Source organism: Epargyreus clarus, unplaced genomic scaffold, assembly GCF_041222505.1.
Source record: "Epargyreus clarus isolate Ecla_fem2 unplaced genomic scaffold, WU_Ecla_fem_2.2 ptg000004l, whole genome shotgun sequence".
NCBI lineage: Eukaryota > Metazoa > Arthropoda > Insecta > Lepidoptera > Hesperiidae > Epargyreus > Epargyreus clarus.
The window spans coordinates 3,304,803-3,325,961 of NW_027332212.1; the positions used below are offsets into that span (position 1 = coordinate 3,304,803).

The window sequence follows — 21,159 nt, forward strand, 5'->3', positions numbered from 1 at the left end:
ATTGGATATCGTACGTAAACATTAAATATAAATAGACTAGATATATACTAACGCTTTAGCCTACACTGCGATGATATAATTACTGTAATATCACAATATAAAATAATCATTGGTTTTTATATAAAAATAATGTGTGTCAGTCTGTACTTGGGGAATGTAAGAAATAATGAATTTGATTGACAATTATTGCCACTTAGAGCGCCATTTGTTTCGTTGTTTTTGTTGAAACGACATTTCTCCGCACTTTTTCTTGGATTTCGTATTCTTTTTGCACCACTTTACTGACCATGTCGGCATTGTTCCGTAATAAATTTCACCATGACAGTCATTAAATGGCTGACAGAATTATCAGCCGTTTAACCCATTTCATGGCTTTCTTCAATTACAAGGCGGTGAGATATCTATTCTTATCTATTAGTTAGTGTGCTATATTAGGGACGGAACCGTGTTACTTTACTTCTGATTCGAGTTAAGAATTCAGAGTAAAAATACGACTAAATACTTAAGTTCTTCAACATCAAAAATTACTGAATATCAGACTGACATATCTATTATTTTTATATAGGAACCAAACGCTGTACAATTGTAGTGATTTCTGATAATAATTAATTAAACTATACTATGATAATATTAAGTGTACCCGGCCCAGTGGGATCCCTATCATAGACAAGTACGGTAATAGGTATCACAGATAATAAATTAAATTATGAAGTATTTTTTCCAAGCGGGTCGTTAGTGCGAGCGCGCACTGCGTTTTTTTTTTTTTGCTTATGTCAGTTGCGATGTAACTGACATTATTTTGCCATAATTATATGATATTTGCTATATTATTAAGGCGAATATTGCAACGATTCTCTTTTGATGTTTGTTGATGTGCAATTTTAAATCTAAATCGTGCAAATATACAAATCGCAGTGCGCGCTTACATTTATAGATTTCTAGTTTGGGACGATTTACTATATTTTTTTGTTTTTTGTTTTTACATTCCATTTTTTATTTTATTTTGCAAGTCTCGAAAATTCATTTTATTACGTTTATTTTTCTTTTAACGATTCTCCTAGAAATTATAAGAAATTAGTCCGTATTGGACAAAATATAAGTTCCTTTACTTATTTAAATAGTGTATTTTAGCTTATTTAGTTGTAGCGGTATTAAGGCGTATTTATTTTCAATAAAGTTACTATATTTGCATTTATCAGCCTTTCAAGGATAGTACAAAAAATCCGATTGTAAGGGTGCATTACTACCAGAGATAAAATAAAATGATCTAATATAACACAAGGTTTTACTTTTTTCATCTTAAAATTAAACAAAATAAAACGACTACCATAGATATTCGAGATCGAAGCTAAGCTAAGAATATGAATGTCTACACCGGTCACGATCTTTAGTTCCCATCCCTATATATAAAACACACCTTATCTACTATACCCAAGCTAATCTAAGCAAATGGAAATGAGGTATTCATATTGGTCGATTTGACACACATTCATAACTTAGCTATCTTGTGTATATCTGGGGATAAGGCACCCTACCTGCTGTGTAGGCGATTAGGCGTTACAGCTTAGCCCTCAGGGGTGATTCCTACATTTTATTAAGATATCAATGTCTTTTAAAGCCATGCTTTTGTCACTACTATCACAAAACATTGTCCCGACTAGAAATCTACCCGCTTGTTAATCATAGGTGATTTAAGACAAATTATTATTAATAAAGTGTTGTATTTAAATTATGTATGCAAATTTTGTTTGTGTACAATTTTTAATATTTATGTCCATCGGTTTTATGATTAAACTTTTTGGTGCTGTCTATGGGTGCGTTTATAGAGACGCCGTTTTCGGACGCCGGATACCGGATTTGTATTGCGCTCTTACAACATTGAGAAAAATAAATGAAAACAGTGTGTTTATAATCGCACCATTTTCTATACGTTTTGACGTATATTTTGCATTAACGTGCATTTTTTTCAACGAACTGCAGGTTAAATATGTGAAGAAATATATTTAATCTATGGTTCGCTGCTATGTGTTATCTATGTTTTGTAAATACGTTTCGCTCTCGTATCAAGATCTAATCGGTGTTAAAAAATTAATGACGATGTATTGGTGACGTCACAGAACGTTAATTCAATAAAACAATTATACTCTTTTTAAATTGGTTTTATTTAACACAACAAAAAATAAAAGTTAATGATATTTAGGATTAATGATAAATTTAACACTTCAATAACATATCATTAACATTTAACATATCAAAGGAATGTACTTATGACAAGGTAAAAAACTTAAAAAAAATGTTATGTGAATATACGATTTGTAACTAGGCGTGCACCCATTTTTGAAAAGCATGAAAAGAAATAAAGACTAGTTTTAGAATATTCTTGGGCTCGATAGATGAGCTAGACACATACATTATTATTATTTTATAACTATTTTGGAGATTTACAAGTTACCACGTTTTTCCTGTTCCAGTTCTATTGATTCGAAGAGAGTTTTGAAATTGCCAGCTCCGAATCCCTGAAAGAGAATGTTTTATTTAGTTGATTAGTTGGAAATAAATAAATATAAAAATAAAATGGACTAAAGTAATATCCATCTCATATATTATTGTTAGTTTTTAAAATCGTAGTCTGTATGAGACAACATTCAAAGCGGCAGTTATTTTCACATCTGAAAGACTCACATACTCACATACTGACTGTCCTACATCACATACATACAACCTTCTTTAAGTATAAACGAAAAACTTACATAATCTGCCATTTTGAAAATACACAACATAAATACATTTTTTAAGTATGACCTCAAAACAAAAGCCGCCATCTTGAATAAGAGTTCCAGCTCACGTGACGTCACTCACATTATGATTCCTGCGCTGGATCACCTCTAGGAACAGCGTGGGTCTGTCCTGGGTGTTCTTAGTGAAGATCTGGAGCAAGTAGCCGTCATCATCGTAGTCTATGAGGATGTTGAGTTTCTCGAGCTGAGCTATGTCCTCCGCGACACGCACTTTGCTGTGTTTAAGCTGCTCACGAATAAGTGTGTAGTATTTTGACGGGATGGTTAGGAACTCTACGCCGCGGGCTCTGAGGTTTTCAATCTGAAAAGAAATTGATTTTAAACTACGTTATTAGTATTATTGGTCCGCCATTATAACACTTTCTAATCTTTAGCTCATTTAGTTCGGACTCCTTAGTTAATTGACGCATATACTATATTTACTAAGTCGATATGTAAGGTAATATTTTTTGTAATAATATTAAAAATGTCCCTTAGGGAGTTTTTCTGTCACTACCATACCACAGGGTTTAAATATGGTAGAACTCTCAGTGGTTCGATTTCGGCGGCACCACCGACACACCTATTTCTGCCTCATAACAGCAGTGTTAAACGCTATTGTGTTGTAATTTTAAGGGTGTGCTGATGTAGACATACTTTATCGAGGTATTCCAGCTTAGTCCTTAGGGGTAGCGACGCATCTGTGGTCAACCTCGGGTAGGGATATCTAATCCTATCTAGAGCTTATTACAGTTGCCCATGAGCGGCAGCAGGCACTAACGATCGGGTGTACTGCATGCTCGTTTGCTACTCTTATTAAAAAAAGCAATAATCTGCTTAACAAAAATCGCAAACAACTTACAGCAGTAATAATATCTTCGGTATTCATAGCAATATGCTGAACTCCAGCTCCTCCGTGGTACTCCACGTACTCTTGGATCTGACTCTTGCGTTTACCGGCCGCGGGTTCGTTGATGGGCATCTTGACAGTTTCCTCCCAGTTCGCCATCACGATGGACCGGAGTGCGGAGTACTCTGTGCATACCTGCTTGTCGTCAACTGACCAGAACCTGAGAGGGTAAGGGTATAAATAGAGTTACACGTAAGTTTCATTATGAGAAATGATGTAGCTTGAAACAATATTCTGATGCTTCAATGAGCTAAGTTCGCCTCATAACAATTTTACCTCAGAGCACTTACATACGAAGGAACATCATGAGGAAACCTGCATGTTTTAGAATTCTTAAAAAAAAAAATCTTGAATGTGTCTGAAGTTCACCAATCCGCACTTGTTCAGAGCAGTGGACTATAGTAACAAACCTCGTTCGGAGAGAAGACCCATGTCCATCAGCCGGACAGTAAAGGACAACAGTAAAGGACAACAAACAACGTAAATGTCCCACCCTCTCTCCTACTCATGCCCATGTGTTTTAGTTTTTACCTGTGGAATTGCAGGCAACGTTCGTACCACGACGCAGCCTCCTCCATGCCGTTGTCAGGTTGGTTGCCCACGACGTGATCGATAAAGTTTATCTCCACTTTGGGCCTGAAATAAGTTCAGATTTTTATAATACGTTTTTAATGGGTATTAGATATTCTACCCTGAAATATACTGAATAAATAAGACTTCGAATAAACAAACATTTAAGTAGTTAAAATACTACCTATGTAGATAGGTACTAGATTATTTTGATGACTTTTACTTACAAGAATGTATTGATGGGATCCTTATTTAGTAACTGATAGCCTGGAAGAAACGCGCCCTTGTAGTTAGATCTGTCTACAAGTGTGTGAGTGTTGTCGCCGTACTAAAGAATTAAAAAAAATACAAAGTTAACAAGTATGTATATAAAATAAAACATTTTTATAAATAAGTATAGGCTTACGTACGTATATACGTATAGGTATGCAGTCTTCAAAATTCTATTGATATTATTGGGGTCTGTAAGCTTAAGTTACTTTTTGTAATATTAGGTATACCTTTGCGTGAATGTTTTGTCAAAATCGGTTCAGCAGTTTTTATAGATATTTGCCAATAAACAGACATACATACAATAAAAAAATAATTTAATTTCTTATTTTTGTATTCGTAATATTTAAAGAAAATGTGTAATGCCTTCTTTTGCTGTAAATACCTAAGCTTATTTATAATTTAGTGAACGGAGAATAATTTTGAAAAGACATATTTCTTTTATTTTTCCCTTTTTTGTCCTAGTTTACGCACGACGTTACGACAACTGACTATAATAGGTACAAACGACAATTCAATTACAATTCGACAAGCAAAATTATATTAGGTAGGTACAATACAACTAACTTACCGTCTTAATTGTAGCCATCCTGACCACACCATGCTCATCCCTCTCCTCCCAGACATCGCGGACCACGACCGCGCCCTGCCGCTTGGCGTACTCCAGGATATAGTCCAGGTTCTCAACCTGGAACGCCACGTCCTTCACGAAGTCGCCGTGGTAGGCCACCTCGTTCACAAAGTCCGTTTCCTCTGGGTCGTATTGAGCTTGGAATACGAAGACTATCTGAAGGGTTGTGGAAAATTTAAAAATATATTTTTGCAATAAAATATATAAATATACAGATAGGATCTCAACTTGTTTTAAGAATTGCAAAAATATTTTGCCATGATTTGCGAAGTGTCAAATTCAACAGCCAAGCATCCCTATTTTTATAATACCGTGATGAAGGGTACCTTTAGAAGGGTACCCATTCATTGCCGTGGGAGTTTGGGAGTAATACCTACTCATAATTAAGTTACTTTATAGTTTTTTTTGATGTACCTAATTATTGTGTAATTAATTTATTGTTTATTTTATGCAGGTCTGCCGCTAATAATGTTAAAATAAATTTAATAACTTATTTTAATATTGTTAAACCATGGTAACAATGGTAATCCATTTACCAATAATGCAATATCTTCCATTATAAGTAGGTAAGTATAGGCAAATTAAATACCTTAAATTATTGCAGACGAATATGTGTAGAAATTAGGTACATATAATGTGCAACCTTATACATAAATAATTTATTGTTAAGTTTTATGTTGATAAGAAATATTAGCATTTTTATTGTACATATCTTTTAAATGCTACTATAATACGAATGCTTATAATGACGACGATAAAATAATAATTATGCTTTAATTCTTTAATATATTCATGGACTAAATACTTCTTACAGATTGTCTAATCTTCTTAGAAATCTTCTCTTCACTTCCTCTTAAGGTTTACAGAGTGTAAGATCTAGTGAAGGATAATTATGAATCATTGAAATTATACGTACCGTTAATAATACTACTAATAGGTAAGTAGGTATATATTTTACCTAAATTAACTACACTGCTTTTTGGCTTTGTTTTTCAAACAAATGAAAATCCCCGAATCAAACGATCTACGTCCCTTTAAGGCTTCTGTGAACGCGTTACCTTATTCATCCTGACAGCATGAGAGGATATCTTTCTGGATCCCGTCTCCAATCCCTTGTATGCCAGCTGCTCAAACCCGAACCTTGAAACATAGTAGCTGGCGGCCTGGAACAAGATTTATAGTTGTTATCAACCCTTAACTAAAACTCGTTGGCACAGATTTGTTTTCAGCGTTACGGAGAATAAAAATCAGAATTTTAATTTTGGACACACCCGCTTATAATAGTACATTACGATACGCGTGGCCAAAGTAGCCTATTTTTGCACGGCGTGAAGTTAGCGCCCGAGCGCAGCGAGGGTGCTAAACGCCGTGCAGATAATAGGCTACTTTTGTCACAAGTATCGTATACTATTTTATAGCTCGTGTGACATAAACCCGCTTATACTTGTGAAGAAATATGAAAAAATATGATAATTATTTTGAAACTTATAAATGATTGAAACTAAAAATTATGAACTAAAAAGCAATAAAAACGTGACACAACCAAAACCATTGAAATTTAGAAAATTTAGTAATTATTCTGCTCTTGTGATAAAGACAAATCTAACATCACACGTACGTCGAAATCTATCAAGCCATTTAGGCTACATACAGGCGTCTAGACCAATGACTTATAATGGGAACTCCACCTAAACGTATTACATAACTAATACTAGTGATACAGTAGAAAATCGATTATCCGGACCTCAGTTATAAATATTCACGATTATTCGGATTGTGAAAGGTGAACAAGTAACTTTGTAATAACCCTTACAGATCAGCCATATTTTGTGTGACATGTGCATTTAAATTCCGGAAAGTCGCCAAATCGCAACAAAATAGTTACTATAAAAAACAAAAACCCGATTGCTAAAAATATAACCTATGTTATCGCCACAATTAAGACGAATCCAACGACACATCATGTATCAAAATTAATGAAGTCGTTTGAGTTTGCCAAAGAATGAAAAATACATACGTAACAAACATATAGTCGAAAAACATCACCTTCCTAAATCGGTTTAAATAGCTTTTCTTCATAAACTCAATTATCCAAGTTTCCGATAATCCGAATGCCACAAATACGACAACAAATAGGTCGCTTAGTCGAAATTCTACTGGAGTAGTATTATGGCTAATTTTGATAATGATTCCTAATTTAAATATCTCCTACTATGGTGTGTAGCGAAAATACACAGTCAAAACAAACAATAAAATTCGATAAAGCCCAATAGTTAGTCTTATAGTGATGCTATTGCTTAGTATGTACACAATTGCAAAAACATTTATAAATACGTTCAAAATAAAATATTAAAATAATTATAGCTTTAAACAAAATACTCATTACTCACTTTTAATTTTTAAATGGCATTTAAAAGTATGAAACGTTCATAGCTATGTTTATTTTTTACAACTGTGAGGGTAGTGTATTAATATTCGTATGGTGTAAAAATCGGCTACTTTGGACACAGAAATGCGTAGCTAAAATGCGGGTTTAGGTCCCAGAGTGCTATAAAAGTCTTTAAAACAGAATTTTCTGTAATTACAGACTAAGTTTAACTTTGACGAGTGATTATAATTTTTTATCGTGACTTTGAAAATAAGAAGTACATGTCAGGGATTAAAACCAGACTAGATCAGACATCGAATTCAAACGATTAAGCAGCGTGTGTCACAAATATGAAACAAGTTTATTTCATAATATTTCGCATACGTACCTTTATTAGTTATAATGTCAAAAGTGAGACGAAACCGGAATAGAACCTACTTGATCATTAATTTTAGGCCATATCGGTTCTAACAGAGTGCCGACATGTTTGTTATAAATATAGGTATTTTGCATCGGATTACCTTTTCATAGATGTTTCTCAGTGCATGAGAAGTAGTAAATGCAATCCCGACTCGAGATCGTAAAGTCGAGATCCCGCGGGATTGATATTTCTAATCCCGAGATTTTCGAGATCTCGTCTAGTTAAAAAATCACACAACTGTAAACGATGAAAACTGCTTGTTGGTTATAGTGAGGTTAAATAAAACAAAATATTATTGGAAACAAAAGCCTTTATCCTTTAATTTAACTAAAGTAACGAAATAATTAACAGTTTTACTAAAATAATCAAAACAAGTTATAGAATAGTTAAAGATTAAAAAGTAGTTATGGGTGATTTTGAAAATAACTTCTTAAAAAACAAAGTGCACACCGCTCGCGTCGCGAGCGGATGTGTGTAACATTGCTGACCATTGCCGCCTTATCCCGTCAATCTAGAACGAGATCTCGTCATATTATGCTTCGGGATTGATCCTGAAAAAATTACACGGGATCTCGCGAGATCGGGATCCCGCGAGACCGGGATTGCATTCCCTAATGAGAAGTTGCCACTGCAGTTGAATAACAAAAATTCTAAACACTTGACTCAAATCAACTCAGAATTAAGAAATGTAGAATTCCCTTTACGCAAATATTCTCGTCAGAAATTGATATCTAAAATTGTAAAGAATATAAATACCTGTTTTGCATTTGAAACCCAGAATGTGAGGTGGTCGAATGCGAGGAATTTGCCGTTTTCTGGTTTTCTACCCTTATCCGTATACGTAGTCTGAAATTAAGACATATTTTTAATAATGGTACATTCGGTAAATTCTTTATAAAATTAATCGAACTATGTTTTTATACGTGACATAAAATGAAGAAGAAAAAAATATACCTTAAGTAGGTAATTAGTTAAAATACTAAAAACATCATTTCATGGTCAAAGTGACAATATTAATAAAATCGTGTAATGTCTTTTGATAATTTTGATAATACTTTCATGATAATTGTTATAAAATTTTGAATTAATCTGACCGTTAAAAATCGAGTTCAAAAATGCCGCTACATACCTACCCAGATAAATTGACCCAGGTCAATCTAATAAAAGCATGGTAAACAGAAAAGTTTCAATTTAAGTAATTTAAAAGCTACTATATTTAATGGATGTCGTTATCTATTGTTGTTATCGGTGAAAGTCGGAATAACTTTAAATTAACTGATATTACCCGTTTAAGAAATTTATGTATGTATTTACAATTTTGATTAATAGTTATCAAAGTGACGCTCTTTTAAATAACTAATTATCTGCCTATTTTTTTATTTTATCGATGTTATGGCGAATATATATTTTTTTAAAGTTTTTGTAACGACCTTTAATTGTGTGCAATATAAAGGTGATGCTAATTTTATTTTGTAATTATTTAAGATGATTGAGTTGCGTTTCGACGCGTACCTCATATTTTCAAGTTTGACCTCATAGGTAATTTGTATCGATGTATAGAAGACGTTGTTTTAATCTTTCATTAGGCAATAAATTAGGACCAAATGTCTGAATATCCAGATATTTTTTTAATAAGTGAATCACATACATGATATTCGTGCCGTTTCAGTTATTTTCTTCAAAAAGTGAGAAATAATTTCCTGACTAATATATTTTTATAAAACATTTCGTGACAAAAATATTTTTTTTCGAGAGTTGAATAAAATTAGTAAAGAGTTGAATAAAATTAGTAGTGAGTAACAGTAAAATTAGTAAAGTATTAAACTATTTGTGGCCGAAAAAATCTTAAAGAAATATTAAGAAATATTTTTTGGATATACAGCACTTATTGAGAGATCGTGCTAAATGCTTTAAAAAAAATGACCAATTTCTGAAGATGACCGACGTTCTGAGCGACGACCTACGTAACTGAAAACTTTTATTTACTTAATTTAATTTCTTGGAATTTTGCAGATTAAATTTGACCTACTTCCCAGTGTACTTTTGAAATAAAATCTGGAAAGGGGGAAGTTACACTAGATCTGAATACATAATATAGTGCGCTACAAACTTTTAAAATTCTTTTTGTTGAACTTATGTGAATTTTTTTTTGAAATCAGTGAAAATATTAGTAGATATTGCACCATTTTCCCTGTAGCATGATAGAAATGCTTTGAAAGGTTCATTAACTAATGAGTCCTGCCTGCAACCCCTGCACTTCCCTTTCCACGCATTGATAGAAAAATAACACTGAATCGACTATTTTATGATTTAACAATTAATAGTGTTATAATTAAAGGTCATAAAATCTTACCATGTTTAATTAACAATATTTATCCAATATCCTGAACACTGAACTTAACTGAAAATAGGACTTCAGAATAGCTTTATTAGATAACAACTGCTACAGGATTATTGTCGATCGGTTTTATACGAGAGCAGGTATCTCGGTAGAGCCGAGCTATTTGCGTATTAAAATACAAGTCATGTTAAGGATATTTCCACACTGATCGGCTTTTACTCAAAACTTGTGGTTATACAGTGATACCAGTGCTACACTTCCTCATCCACTCTTTATTGTCCCACTGCTGGGTCTCATTTTAGAGTGCGAATTTGTAGACTTTACACCTGTGAGCAGTTTTTTAAAGAACTCTGAAGCATGTAGGTTTCCTGACAATATTTTTCTTTTTCGTTAGGTATAGCAAGTGATAATTTAAATTAAATCAAATCAAAAATATTTTATTTAAAGTAGCTTAGTAAAAATTTATAAACGCAAACGGATGATATTTTTCTGTTTATATTTTCGTGATACCTAAGTGAATTTAATTAATTATTAATAATCTAAAATAAATGCATTTTCAAACCCGTCCCAAAAAGTTCAAAAAGAAAACTATATTAAGTTCATGCTGAAGTGTAATAAAACACTTGTACTTAAGTCCTACTAAAACATTGCAGCAATGTATGAACATATAACATAAGGGAAAAGGAATTTAATATTTTTAGTGCCTAGTCTAGACAGTATAGTGTGAATACAGCTTTATTTTACGATGGCGTTGTCGTCAAACCAAGGTGTCCAACCTGTTGTGGAGGTGCCCCTATCACACACTGGTCGGAAACTACTAGACACTGGCAAAATCTACATATCCAAATACCCAATTAATAATATAAAGATAAGTGTAAAAATAATTATTTAAAATTTTACATACAAATTACCTATACTGTAATCTTTTTTTATTGTTCTTTAAAGTTTATTTATTGTATTACCAAATTTAGGTCTTAAGTCGAAATAAAATAGGCAAAAAGTTCCTGCAAAACAATTTACGATATCGATTTTACCTATATGTCGGTTTTGTAAAAATTTACTCTCATCATATTTCCCAAACGTCCAAAAAGAAGAATATCTCAAAAAATCACATATTTCTTAATTTCACAATTCTAGACAAACGTTGTGATTTTATTCATCTGCAACTTTTTGTTAGCCTTCGTGTGGCGTTGGACCACTGGTAATATGCAAACATTATGCAAATGCGATTCTGAGGAGAACTGGACGTAAACATATTCAGCACAGAAAAGGGGGTGGCGCTGCGGCACATTTTTACCCTTATTTTAAGTGATAATGAAAGAAAGAAAAAAAGAAAATTTTCATATCAAAAGAAAATAATAAATTCGTAGAAAGAAGGCCCTATGTACTTCTATGTCTATCTAGCTAATTTTCAGCCCTTTCCCTCCGTAATTAAAATATAATGATCTTGTACACCAGGTATAATACCTAGGGGTCCGTATGGGAATACAAGATTTATGTTGAATTAGGGTGTTTTGAAAAAGCCATGTTAATACATTACTTTTGACAGATTTTCATAATTAGGTAATCACATTTTAATTATTTGTTTTATGATTTTTTGAGGTTCCGCCGTTAATTAATAAAATGTCATTAAAAATCATTAAACTCCTGTAAGAGTAACTGAAAATTAATTAATTTGGATATATTTATTATAGATAATAATCAATATTGAATACAATGTTTTTAAACGAGAATTAAGGGTAAGTGACAACGTTTTGCAGCTTTGATTAAATAGAACAACTTGCTCTGAGATGCTTTGAGTATACGAAAGCATAAATGGGACATCGACGCACCTTAAAATGGAATTACAAAAGCTTGCAATTGCGTATACTATATCATTAGCAACTTTAGCGAGCGTCTCTACCCCACTAGATTAGTACGAGCCAAGGTCCGGTTGGTGGCGGTTGACTTGTTTTTAAATCTTGCGCAATTTCCAAGCAATACTTCTAAAATTTTCCATGCCTTAACATTCCATGTTATTTATAAACTTTACTTGTAACAAATAATATATTGTTATTGTTTGTTTGTTATACTGTTTTGAAAACAACGTGTGAATCGTAATGAAGGTATTTTGTTTACCAAGCAACTCTATTATTCACTTGTTAAGTATTTGTTGTGTACTAACTAGGAAATAGCTAATTCCTGGATATGGATGTTCGTGGGCGGTAGTGACCACTTTGCCTCGGGTAGGTTGCCTGCTCGTTTGCGGCTTTGATCATTTAAATGATTTGAGACTGACCTTTCCTATAACTAGAGTAAGTCTGGAGCATACGCTACCCCGCTTGAATGATACTTAGATTCTGAACATTAGGTGTCAGTTACATAGATTAGTATAAATATTTCATCGCCTTGTAATTTAATGAAGCCAGTAAATAGCTTAAACGGCGGACAATTCTGTCAGCCATTTAATCGCTGCCATGGTGTAATTTACGCGAAACAATGTCGACATGCGCAGTTAAATGGTGCAACACACGAAATTGAAGAACAAGTGTGGAGAAATATCGTTTCATTCATAAATGATCTAAAACTACAATTTTTTAATATTTTTCAATCACGCAAATGCATGACAGTGACAATTTCAATTGTCGAAACTGGTTACATTTTCTTGTAACCAGTTTTGACAATTGAAAGGAGTGAGTAATCTTTACTAATCTATGGCCAGTTATTATTATAATCTGTCCGTAATTCCTTTGACATGGTATTTCGACTGCTACCCAATAAAGTAAGGAAGTATGCATGAAAGTTATCCACTAGCCACTAGTGGTCATAGTTATTTATTATAACTTACCTTAGGCATATTGAGTAGGGATAAATGGGAAAAATACTTTCTTCACATTAGGTATCACAATTTATTGATAAAAAAGTTTATGAATCTAAAATATACCTAAATCATATTGTTTAATGCAAGAAATTATAATTCATAATAAAAATAACAACAAAATTTAATGTTATTAGTTACTTTTCATTATACAATATAGGCATAACATTTTTTTTTATCTCAATACGCCAATAATTATAAATTTGTAAAATACATTGTTGTATTTATCTCAATCACATATAATAAGATTACTGGGGGTGATGGATTAGACAGGGGCCGAATCACTGCGGGTCCAATTTATTCTTATTGTCAAGTGCTTCGATGGCTTCAAAAACCCATTTGTAATTCATTGCTCCAAAGCCCTGAAAATACAAAAAAATATATAAAATTTTGGAGATTAAAATAATTTTACGTAAACTGACAATATGACGCGTAATACATTATACAATTTTAAACATTATATGTTCTGTAAATTTAATAAAACGATGAAAAATAAAAATAAAACTTAAATAAATAAAATATTAGAATATTCTCAATATCCCGAGAATACATCACGTGATACGATGATTGTGGTTAATTCTTCTGTGGTTATTCTTCTTAAAGTTTTTCTAATGTTTCTAATGTTCTTCTAATTCTATGTTGTAAGCATTCATGCTGTATTTTGAAATATTTTCTTCTTCCCTAGTAACATTTCATTTTCGAATTTCCCCACTTACCTGATGGATTGTCTCTACAGTATCTACATGAAGACTAAAGGTCTAATTTATTAAATAACCCCTAACCCCCCTAGGGTTTAATTATAACCCCTGGACCCTCTTTATTTTAAGTTAAAAATTCACCGGATATTTTATCTTATCCAAGATTCCTATTCCTGTGTTCTTCAAAAACAATATTTCCTTCTCTAATTTCTTACCCAATGGTTCCGTTTGCAATATCTCCGTAATAATGTAGGTTATACCGATAGATGCTTAAAAGCAGCTTTGCTAAATCAAACAACCAAATCAAAATCGATTGTTTTCATTTTCTAAGAATATTCTCCAGAACAATTGATGCTTTTTTCTCGAATTCCCTTTCTTACCCGATGGTTCCATTTTTTGCAAAATGTTCATGATCTGTACAAGTTTTGTTAAAGCCTTCATCATGTATCTATAACTAACACTTTATTGACCCTCACACAAACGACTGCTGGACGATTTTCATGACATTTTTCTTTTCCCGAAGATTATATTATTCCCTATAAAACAATGTTTTCTTCTCCAATTCCTTCACTTACCCGATGGTTCCTCCTCTGCAAAATCTCCATGAAGAGTGTGGGTCTGGCCTGAACATGTTTAGTGAAAGCCTGCAACATGTATCCGCGCTCGTCGAAGTCTATCAACACGTTATTTTCCTTCAACTCCTCAATACTTTCTGCTACTTTCACGGGAGAATCTTTGAGCTTCTCTCGAATAAGATCGTAGTAAGTCGGCGGCCATGATATGATTTCTGCGCCACGAGCTTTTAAGGTCTTCATCTGCGATTTGAAATGAAAACATTGAAATAAATTATTAGAAAATCATTAGACGATCACTTTGACGATAATACCAATTTTTTCAGCAAAGTTCTTTTCAGGATTTGTAAAGCAAGGCATCAAATTATAGTTTAAAATTAAGTAGTTAATTTTCAATTGAATTGTTTAATTTTGAAAAAAAAAAATAAGTACATCGATTCGTTACAAAGTTACATTTCAATGAAATCGCATAGTTAGGTTCATGGTGAAAATACAAAATTTAAAAAAAATGTTTTGTACTAAAATTATTATAAGCATATCATATTTCATTAATATCTTCATATTGAAATTTATCAATTTTAAAACAAATCACAAGTTGCTAACACATCACTCAATTTAATATGTAAATGTTTTTCGACCCTGTCGCCATTATGGAAAATTGCTTCCCCTATATTAAAACAACTCCCCTTAACACACAAATACTGAACTATTTGTCCAAAAATACTTACAGTAGAGACAATATCATCAGTGTACAAAGCAACATGTTCAACTCCAGAGGTGCCGAGCGCCTTGACGAACTCCGTGGCCTTGCTGCTGGGACGAAGGCCTTTCGCTGCTTCGTTTAGAGACAACTACAAAAATGATTTGAAATATTTCAACCTACTACTACTACAACTACAACTACAACCTTCACCAATACCATCCATCCAACTGATTTAGTTTCAATTAAGTTCTCAGGAAAGTGAGTATTATTAGCATGTATAGCAAGTTGTGGTAGAACCCTTCGTGGTTCGACTCCGGCGGCACCACCGCCATTTCTGCCTTATAACAATAGTATTAGGCCTTATAACAGCTGTGTTCTGTTTTGAAGGGTGTGGTAAGGGAGACAGACTTTTCCGAGGCGTTCCAGCTTAGTCCTCAGGGGTAGCGGCGCATCTGTGGCCGACCTCAGGTAGGAATATATAATCCTATCTAGGGTTGATTACAGATGTCCATGGGCGGCAGTAACCACTTACCATCAGGACTGCATGCTCGTCTGCTACTCCTATATTATAAAAAAAACATATGTCAAAATGTTAGAACTTAACTAAATCTAATCAAAATCTAGATTTTGATTAGATTTAGATATTGAATTTTAGAACTTAACTAGTTAAGTTCTAAAATTTTGACGTAATTCACTATTAAAATCTATCATGTACCTAAGTAGGATAGGTTAGGTTAGGTTAAGGTAACATTTTATGTATGTATTTCAAATATTTGATACTTACGAGAACGGTTTCATCTTTGTTGATAACAGATGCGGAATTAATGCAGGAATACGGCACTAAGTCGTGCTTGTAATCAACGCACCAAAATCTGTGAATATTTTGTGAATCAGAAAAAATAAAGAGAAAACTTGTAAAGATAGAGATGTAAGATGTTGAGTAGAGTAATAATTAAACAATTAAATAATTGGCCAAGTGCAAGTCGAACTCGCATACGCAGGGTTCCGTACCTACCACCAAATTTTCATATTTTTTATTTTTAGTATTTGTTATTATAGTAGACATTAAAGTGCATTGTGAAATTTTGAACTATCTACCTATAACGGTTCGATAAGTAAACCGAAACACGTCAAAAACAGTGGTTTATTGAATGACTTCAACTTTTTTATTTTTAGAACATGTTGTATTAGCTGCCAACATTATATAGGTATATCATATTTTCTAATTGGCAAAAAAAAGTTACAGGTCCTGGTAAAGATTTCTATTACTCAAAAATTCTTTTTTTTATTTATTACAAAAGTAATTCAAAAACAAAATAGGGTGATTAATTTTGCGCCACCCTATACGTACACTTAAAAAATCAAATGTCTATTATGGTTCATGAGATACAGCCCTGTGATAGCCAGACGGACAGACACCGGAGACTTAGCAATAAGGTTCCTTTTTTATCATTTGGTACGGAACCCTAAAAAAGGATAAATATGTAAAACGGGTCGAAGTAAAAGAATTTCAGGAAAATGAATTAAAAAAGAAAATTAAGGAGTGTTCATTATATCAAGGCAAATACAATATACATTACCTATGCATGTTTAAGTTTTTCTCGTACCACGCGGCAGAATCTTCAAGAGTTCCGTCTGCCATATTGCCCTCGACATGGTCAATATAAAGTAAGTTTGTGTCTTTTCTGAAATATTATGGATTATTGAGATTGGATTGAAATTTAAATATGTAATAAACTCTACGACAAAATCATTTTCTAATTGTATTAAATAAACATCTTAACACAAGATTTTTAATGTCAATTTTTGAGTTTTATTACGTTATGTTATTTACTAAAGAATTTATTTTGAAGGTCGTAGAACCATCTGTGTTAAGTGCTGCTGTGTTCTGGTTTGAAGGGTGTGGTAAGGGAAACAAACTTTTCCGAGACATTTCGGCTTAGACTTCAGGGGTACCGGCGTATCTGTAACCGACCTCCAGTAAGAATTTAATATTATCTGGGGTTGATTACAGATGTCCATGGACGGACTGGGACTGCATGTTCATCTGCTATTCCTATATTATAAAAACATTAAAAATAAAACTCACAATATGTTATTCAATGGATCATCTTCTGAACGTACAAATCCAGGAAACAGTATCCCTTTGTAGTTAGATCGGTCGACTAGAGTATGCGTGTTGTCGCCATACTAAAATAACAATAAATTCTTTGATAAATAAAAATATATAAATAAGATAAAAAAATATTTTTATTAGTTTGTTTGTATTTTGTGTGCATACATTAAATAAAATAATAAGTAATTCAAGAAAAAAGTATCCTTGACAGACATGGAAAAAAATCTTTCCCTTGTATACCTACTTATATAAACAATAAGTATAATACGAGTAGAAAGGAATTGTAATATTAATATGATTTAAAAATATTTTTAAAAAGTTATTTATATAATTAAATATCGAATAACTTATTATGTATTAACTTATTAAAACATTTTATTTTTATTGTGTGTCGATCAGGCTGTCAAGGTCATTCAATATTTTTCGGATTAAATACTTTATGTCTTATGTAACTTACAGTTTTCAACACAGCGTATCTTATAACTCCATCATCATCTTTCTCTTCTGTAACATCTTTAACAATGGTAGCCCCTTCGTTCTTGGCTTGGCTGACCAGCTCATCCAAGTTATGGACTTCGAAGGCAACGTCCTTCACGAAGTCGCCGTGTGACGCCAAGTCTTTGGATATGGCTCCATCCTCAGCAGTTGATGATTCGAAGATTATTGTTATCTAAAATATAGAGGGTATCTCTTTTTGTTTGTGTCGTCTTCTTAATAAAACTTTAATATGGACTAACAGACAACATAATTAGACTTCGACTTATAGAAGCAGAAAACATTGAATCAATCACCAATTAAATTTAAAAACATGTAATTTATTTATTATACTAAACTTATTTACAAAATGTGATTAATACCCATAGATTAGTAAAGATACTTCGCCACCTTGAAATTGAATGAAGCCCCAAACGGCTTATTAGTAAGTCCTTTTTTTGAAATCTTGACAAATAAAAACATTTTTAGGGAAAATTTACGAATAAATAAGTAATACTGCGTAATTTACATAATAAATAAATAATTATTTCAAATATTTCAGGGAAATTTTAACACGGAGACGTGGCAAAACTTTTTTACGCAACTATTTTAATTCTCAAAACTGGGTACATTTTCTTGTTAGGAGTGAGTAATCTTTACTAATCCATGTTAATACCTTACTTAACTTTCTTAATTTGATGTTTAATTACGTTATCTATACAGGTTTGTGAAAGCTAAAAGGACAAACTATCTATTTAGGTTACTAATCTATGATTTAGGTACAAAAGTAATTTTGCTCTGAATATGTATCTAGGCGCTAGTAAAATTATAAAAGAAAATTATATAGATTCAAAAGGATTGCAATCATTATTTCATATAAAAGTATGTTACTAACCTTATTTAATTGGATAGCAATGGAAACCACTGGCCTATTTTCAGAAGGTTCTCGAACAGCAAGAGGCTTGAAACCAAATCGCGTTACAAAATAACTCGACGCCTGGAAAAAATAGCGTAAATATTAAAATTACACCTAAAATATGAAAACAGATTATCAGGTTTACACATACATTAATATAATAATAGATACCCAAAAAAAATAATTAATATTATAAAAATCAAACATAAAATAATCTAAATCCATTGTTAATTTGTTTAAATGTTGTAATAAGGTTTTTTATTTCCCGCCAAAAGTATAATTTTCTTTAATTACAATTATTTTTTATTACATAATGACATAGAATATTGTCAATTCAGCTATAAATAGAAATAAAAATATAATTATATAAATATATTTTAAATATCAATAAATACTTTTATTTATATTAAAGTTATTTAATAATAATAAAATAATATAAAAGTTTAATTTTATAATAGTGGTATTATAAGCCCGATTTTTTTAAAAGTCTCACCGTTTTCGCATTGGCCACCCAGAAAGTAAGATGATCGAAATTCAAAACTTTGCCATCGCCGCCCTTTTTAGCGTCATTTGTTTCTTTAGATATCGTCATGTTGATCTGCAAAAACGAAAAGGCTACTTGAAGTTGCCGTACGATTTATAAAGGTACTCCGCTATACGATGTAAGTAATTGATTATTTAAATTGTAGTTAATCATTCGTAATAAAGAACCATAAGTTAATCACTGACAGGCTAAACATATTTAGACATCAGATGTCTGTTACGACTTTAAAAATTGTTATGTATCTGGCATATCTATGCCAGTATATCTATACTACTAATAAATACGTTATTAGTTGTATATCTATGGTATCTTGTATTTTTATACGGAAGTGTAGTCCGCGTCAAACTGCTAGTCCGCTCTGAATATAGAAATGAATTGCGTCGTCATAGTAAACTGTATGACTACTCTAGCTCGCAACAACTTCAGAGCGGACTATCAGTTTGGCGCGGACTATATGTAACAACTTGTCATTTATGGCGACAAAGAACGGGGCATTTGAAAAAAATATTATTAACAATATTACGTACTAATTAATTAGTTACTATCTAGAAAGAATGTAAATAAAGATGTCTATAATTTTAACTTTTTGCATGTAACATAATCTAAGTCTATGCTTTTTACACTCATACCCTCACGACGTTTCCTTGTGTCATGTTCACCATGGTTTTATATTATATTTAATTGTGTTGAAAATTGATTAAGTTCGGAAAAAATATATTATGACAAACTTTGTTGTTGTTTTTTATATTTATTTCTAAGAAATATTAACATATCTACCTAGAAGTAGGTCTAAGCTTAACGTGCAATGCATAGATATTACACATTAAGTTGTTACTGGGAGCCATAGATAAGTACTGTACCTATCTATTAGTTAGTAATGTCGAACAGATCTCAGTAATTAAATGCTAGAACACCTTGGCTTGCTTCGAAATAATTTATCAACGTTGTCATGCGATTATTATTTTTGTTCCACTGTTCGAAACTCTTCCTGAGGGTTTTAACTGTTACTAAGTTTTACAAAATTTTAGTAATTTTTTTGTAAGATTGAAGTAGCATACGAGCATGCGATCCGTCTAAAGGTATCACTGCCACACATAGATATCTGTCAATAACCCTGAATAACATTCGAATCCTACATGGAGTCCACCATAGACTTATTGCTTAAAGAGTAAGTTGACACGTCTTGTCTGATCATTTCTACCTTACCATACAAAATAGAACGCAGCAGCGCTTAGAACACCCGCAATGGCAGAGCAACGCAATTAACGCGCGTAAAAAGATAACTTTGCCCTAAGGGGTTGGTAGAATTGACATTATTTTGAGAATATTATGAAGAAGTGTTTCGATAACTTATTAAAATTTTATCTAGCAATCTTTGGCCAATATGATATTGTGGACTATGATGCACCCTACTCGTTGTAAAAGACTTATGTATATTAGTAATCAATCAATTATATAGATTAAACATAAATTCGTAATAATTCTTATACAAACTCTACATACTCGAACAAAATATTTCACGAAGATTGAACTTACCATATATTCACGTCACGATATAAAACGAAAACTGCAATATTTTTTTAGGGACAAGCATTTATAACGTCGCCAATGATTTTATCTTGTCAAAAGATCTGTTTCCAAATTACTAATGAATTCGGATATGCGTATTAATATTGCATTAATTATTAATTTATGGCATGTTTACATGGTTTTAATTAGATCTATACAAGGCTGATTTTGGAATAGATAAGATGATTTGAGATGCACTGATAAGAAAAAAATATGAAGACATATTTTTCTATTGCGCAATATATAAATAGGTTTTATTTTTAACTTCTGCAAAGATCTGTTTTGAGATCTTGGTAGTTTTCTACCAAAAATCTTGTTAATATTCCTCGTTAGGTTAAAATGTATGGTCCGCGTAAAACTGCTAGTCCGCTCTGAATATAGAAATGAATCGCGTCGCCATAGCAAATTGTACGAGTAGACCT

The 21,159-nt window shown here is 32.3% G+C and overlaps 2 protein-coding genes across 2 annotated transcripts; both read right to left on the reverse strand.

Moving 5' to 3' along the window:
- Positions 1-1,598: 1,598 nt before the first annotated feature.
- Positions 1,599-10,460, reverse strand: LOC140757296 (4-hydroxyphenylpyruvate dioxygenase). Its single transcript, XM_073092929.1, has 9 exons — positions 10,301-10,460; positions 8,704-8,793; positions 6,217-6,321; positions 5,099-5,314; positions 4,485-4,585; positions 4,219-4,323; positions 3,640-3,847; positions 2,860-3,099; positions 1,599-2,516 (listed from the first exon to the last, which is right to left on the reverse strand). The coding sequence occupies exons 1-9, from the start codon at positions 10,301-10,303 to the stop codon at positions 2,442-2,444; spliced, it is 1,143 nt and encodes a 380-aa protein (XP_072949030.1). The 5' UTR covers positions 10,304-10,460; the 3' UTR covers positions 1,599-2,441.
- A 2,698-nt stretch (positions 10,461-13,158) lies between these two features.
- On the reverse strand, positions 13,159-19,342 carry LOC140757162 (4-hydroxyphenylpyruvate dioxygenase). Its single transcript, XM_073092697.1, has 9 exons — positions 19,118-19,342; positions 18,604-18,705; positions 17,692-17,904; positions 17,208-17,308; positions 16,699-16,803; positions 15,903-15,990; positions 15,144-15,266; positions 14,419-14,658; positions 13,159-13,507 (listed from the first exon to the last, which is right to left on the reverse strand). The coding sequence occupies exons 1-9, from the start codon at positions 19,214-19,216 to the stop codon at positions 13,427-13,429; spliced, it is 1,152 nt and encodes a 383-aa protein (XP_072948798.1). The 5' UTR covers positions 19,217-19,342; the 3' UTR covers positions 13,159-13,426.
- Positions 19,343-21,159: the final 1,817 nt, after the last annotated feature.

Coding starts and splice junctions, on each gene's coding strand:
- LOC140757296 (XM_073092929.1), bottom strand. Junction 4,586..5,098: donor GGATGGCTACAATTAAGACG/GTAAGTTAGTTG, acceptor TTAATTCTTTAG/TACGGCGACAACACTCACAC. Junction 4,324..4,484: donor GATCCCATCAATACATTCTT/GTAAGTAAAAGT, acceptor AACTTATTTCAG/GCCCAAAGTGGAGATAAACT.
- LOC140757162 (XM_073092697.1), bottom strand. CDS start 19,216: ATGACGATATCTAAAGAAACAAATGACGCTAAAAAGGGCGGCGATGGC. Junction 18,706..19,117: donor GGGTGGCCAATGCGAAAACG/GTGAGACTTTTA, acceptor TATTTTTTCCAG/GCGTCGAGTTATTTTGTAAC. Junction 17,309..17,691: donor GATACGCTGTGTTGAAAACT/GTAAGTTACATA, acceptor TTGTTATTTTAG/TATGGCGACAACACGCATAC.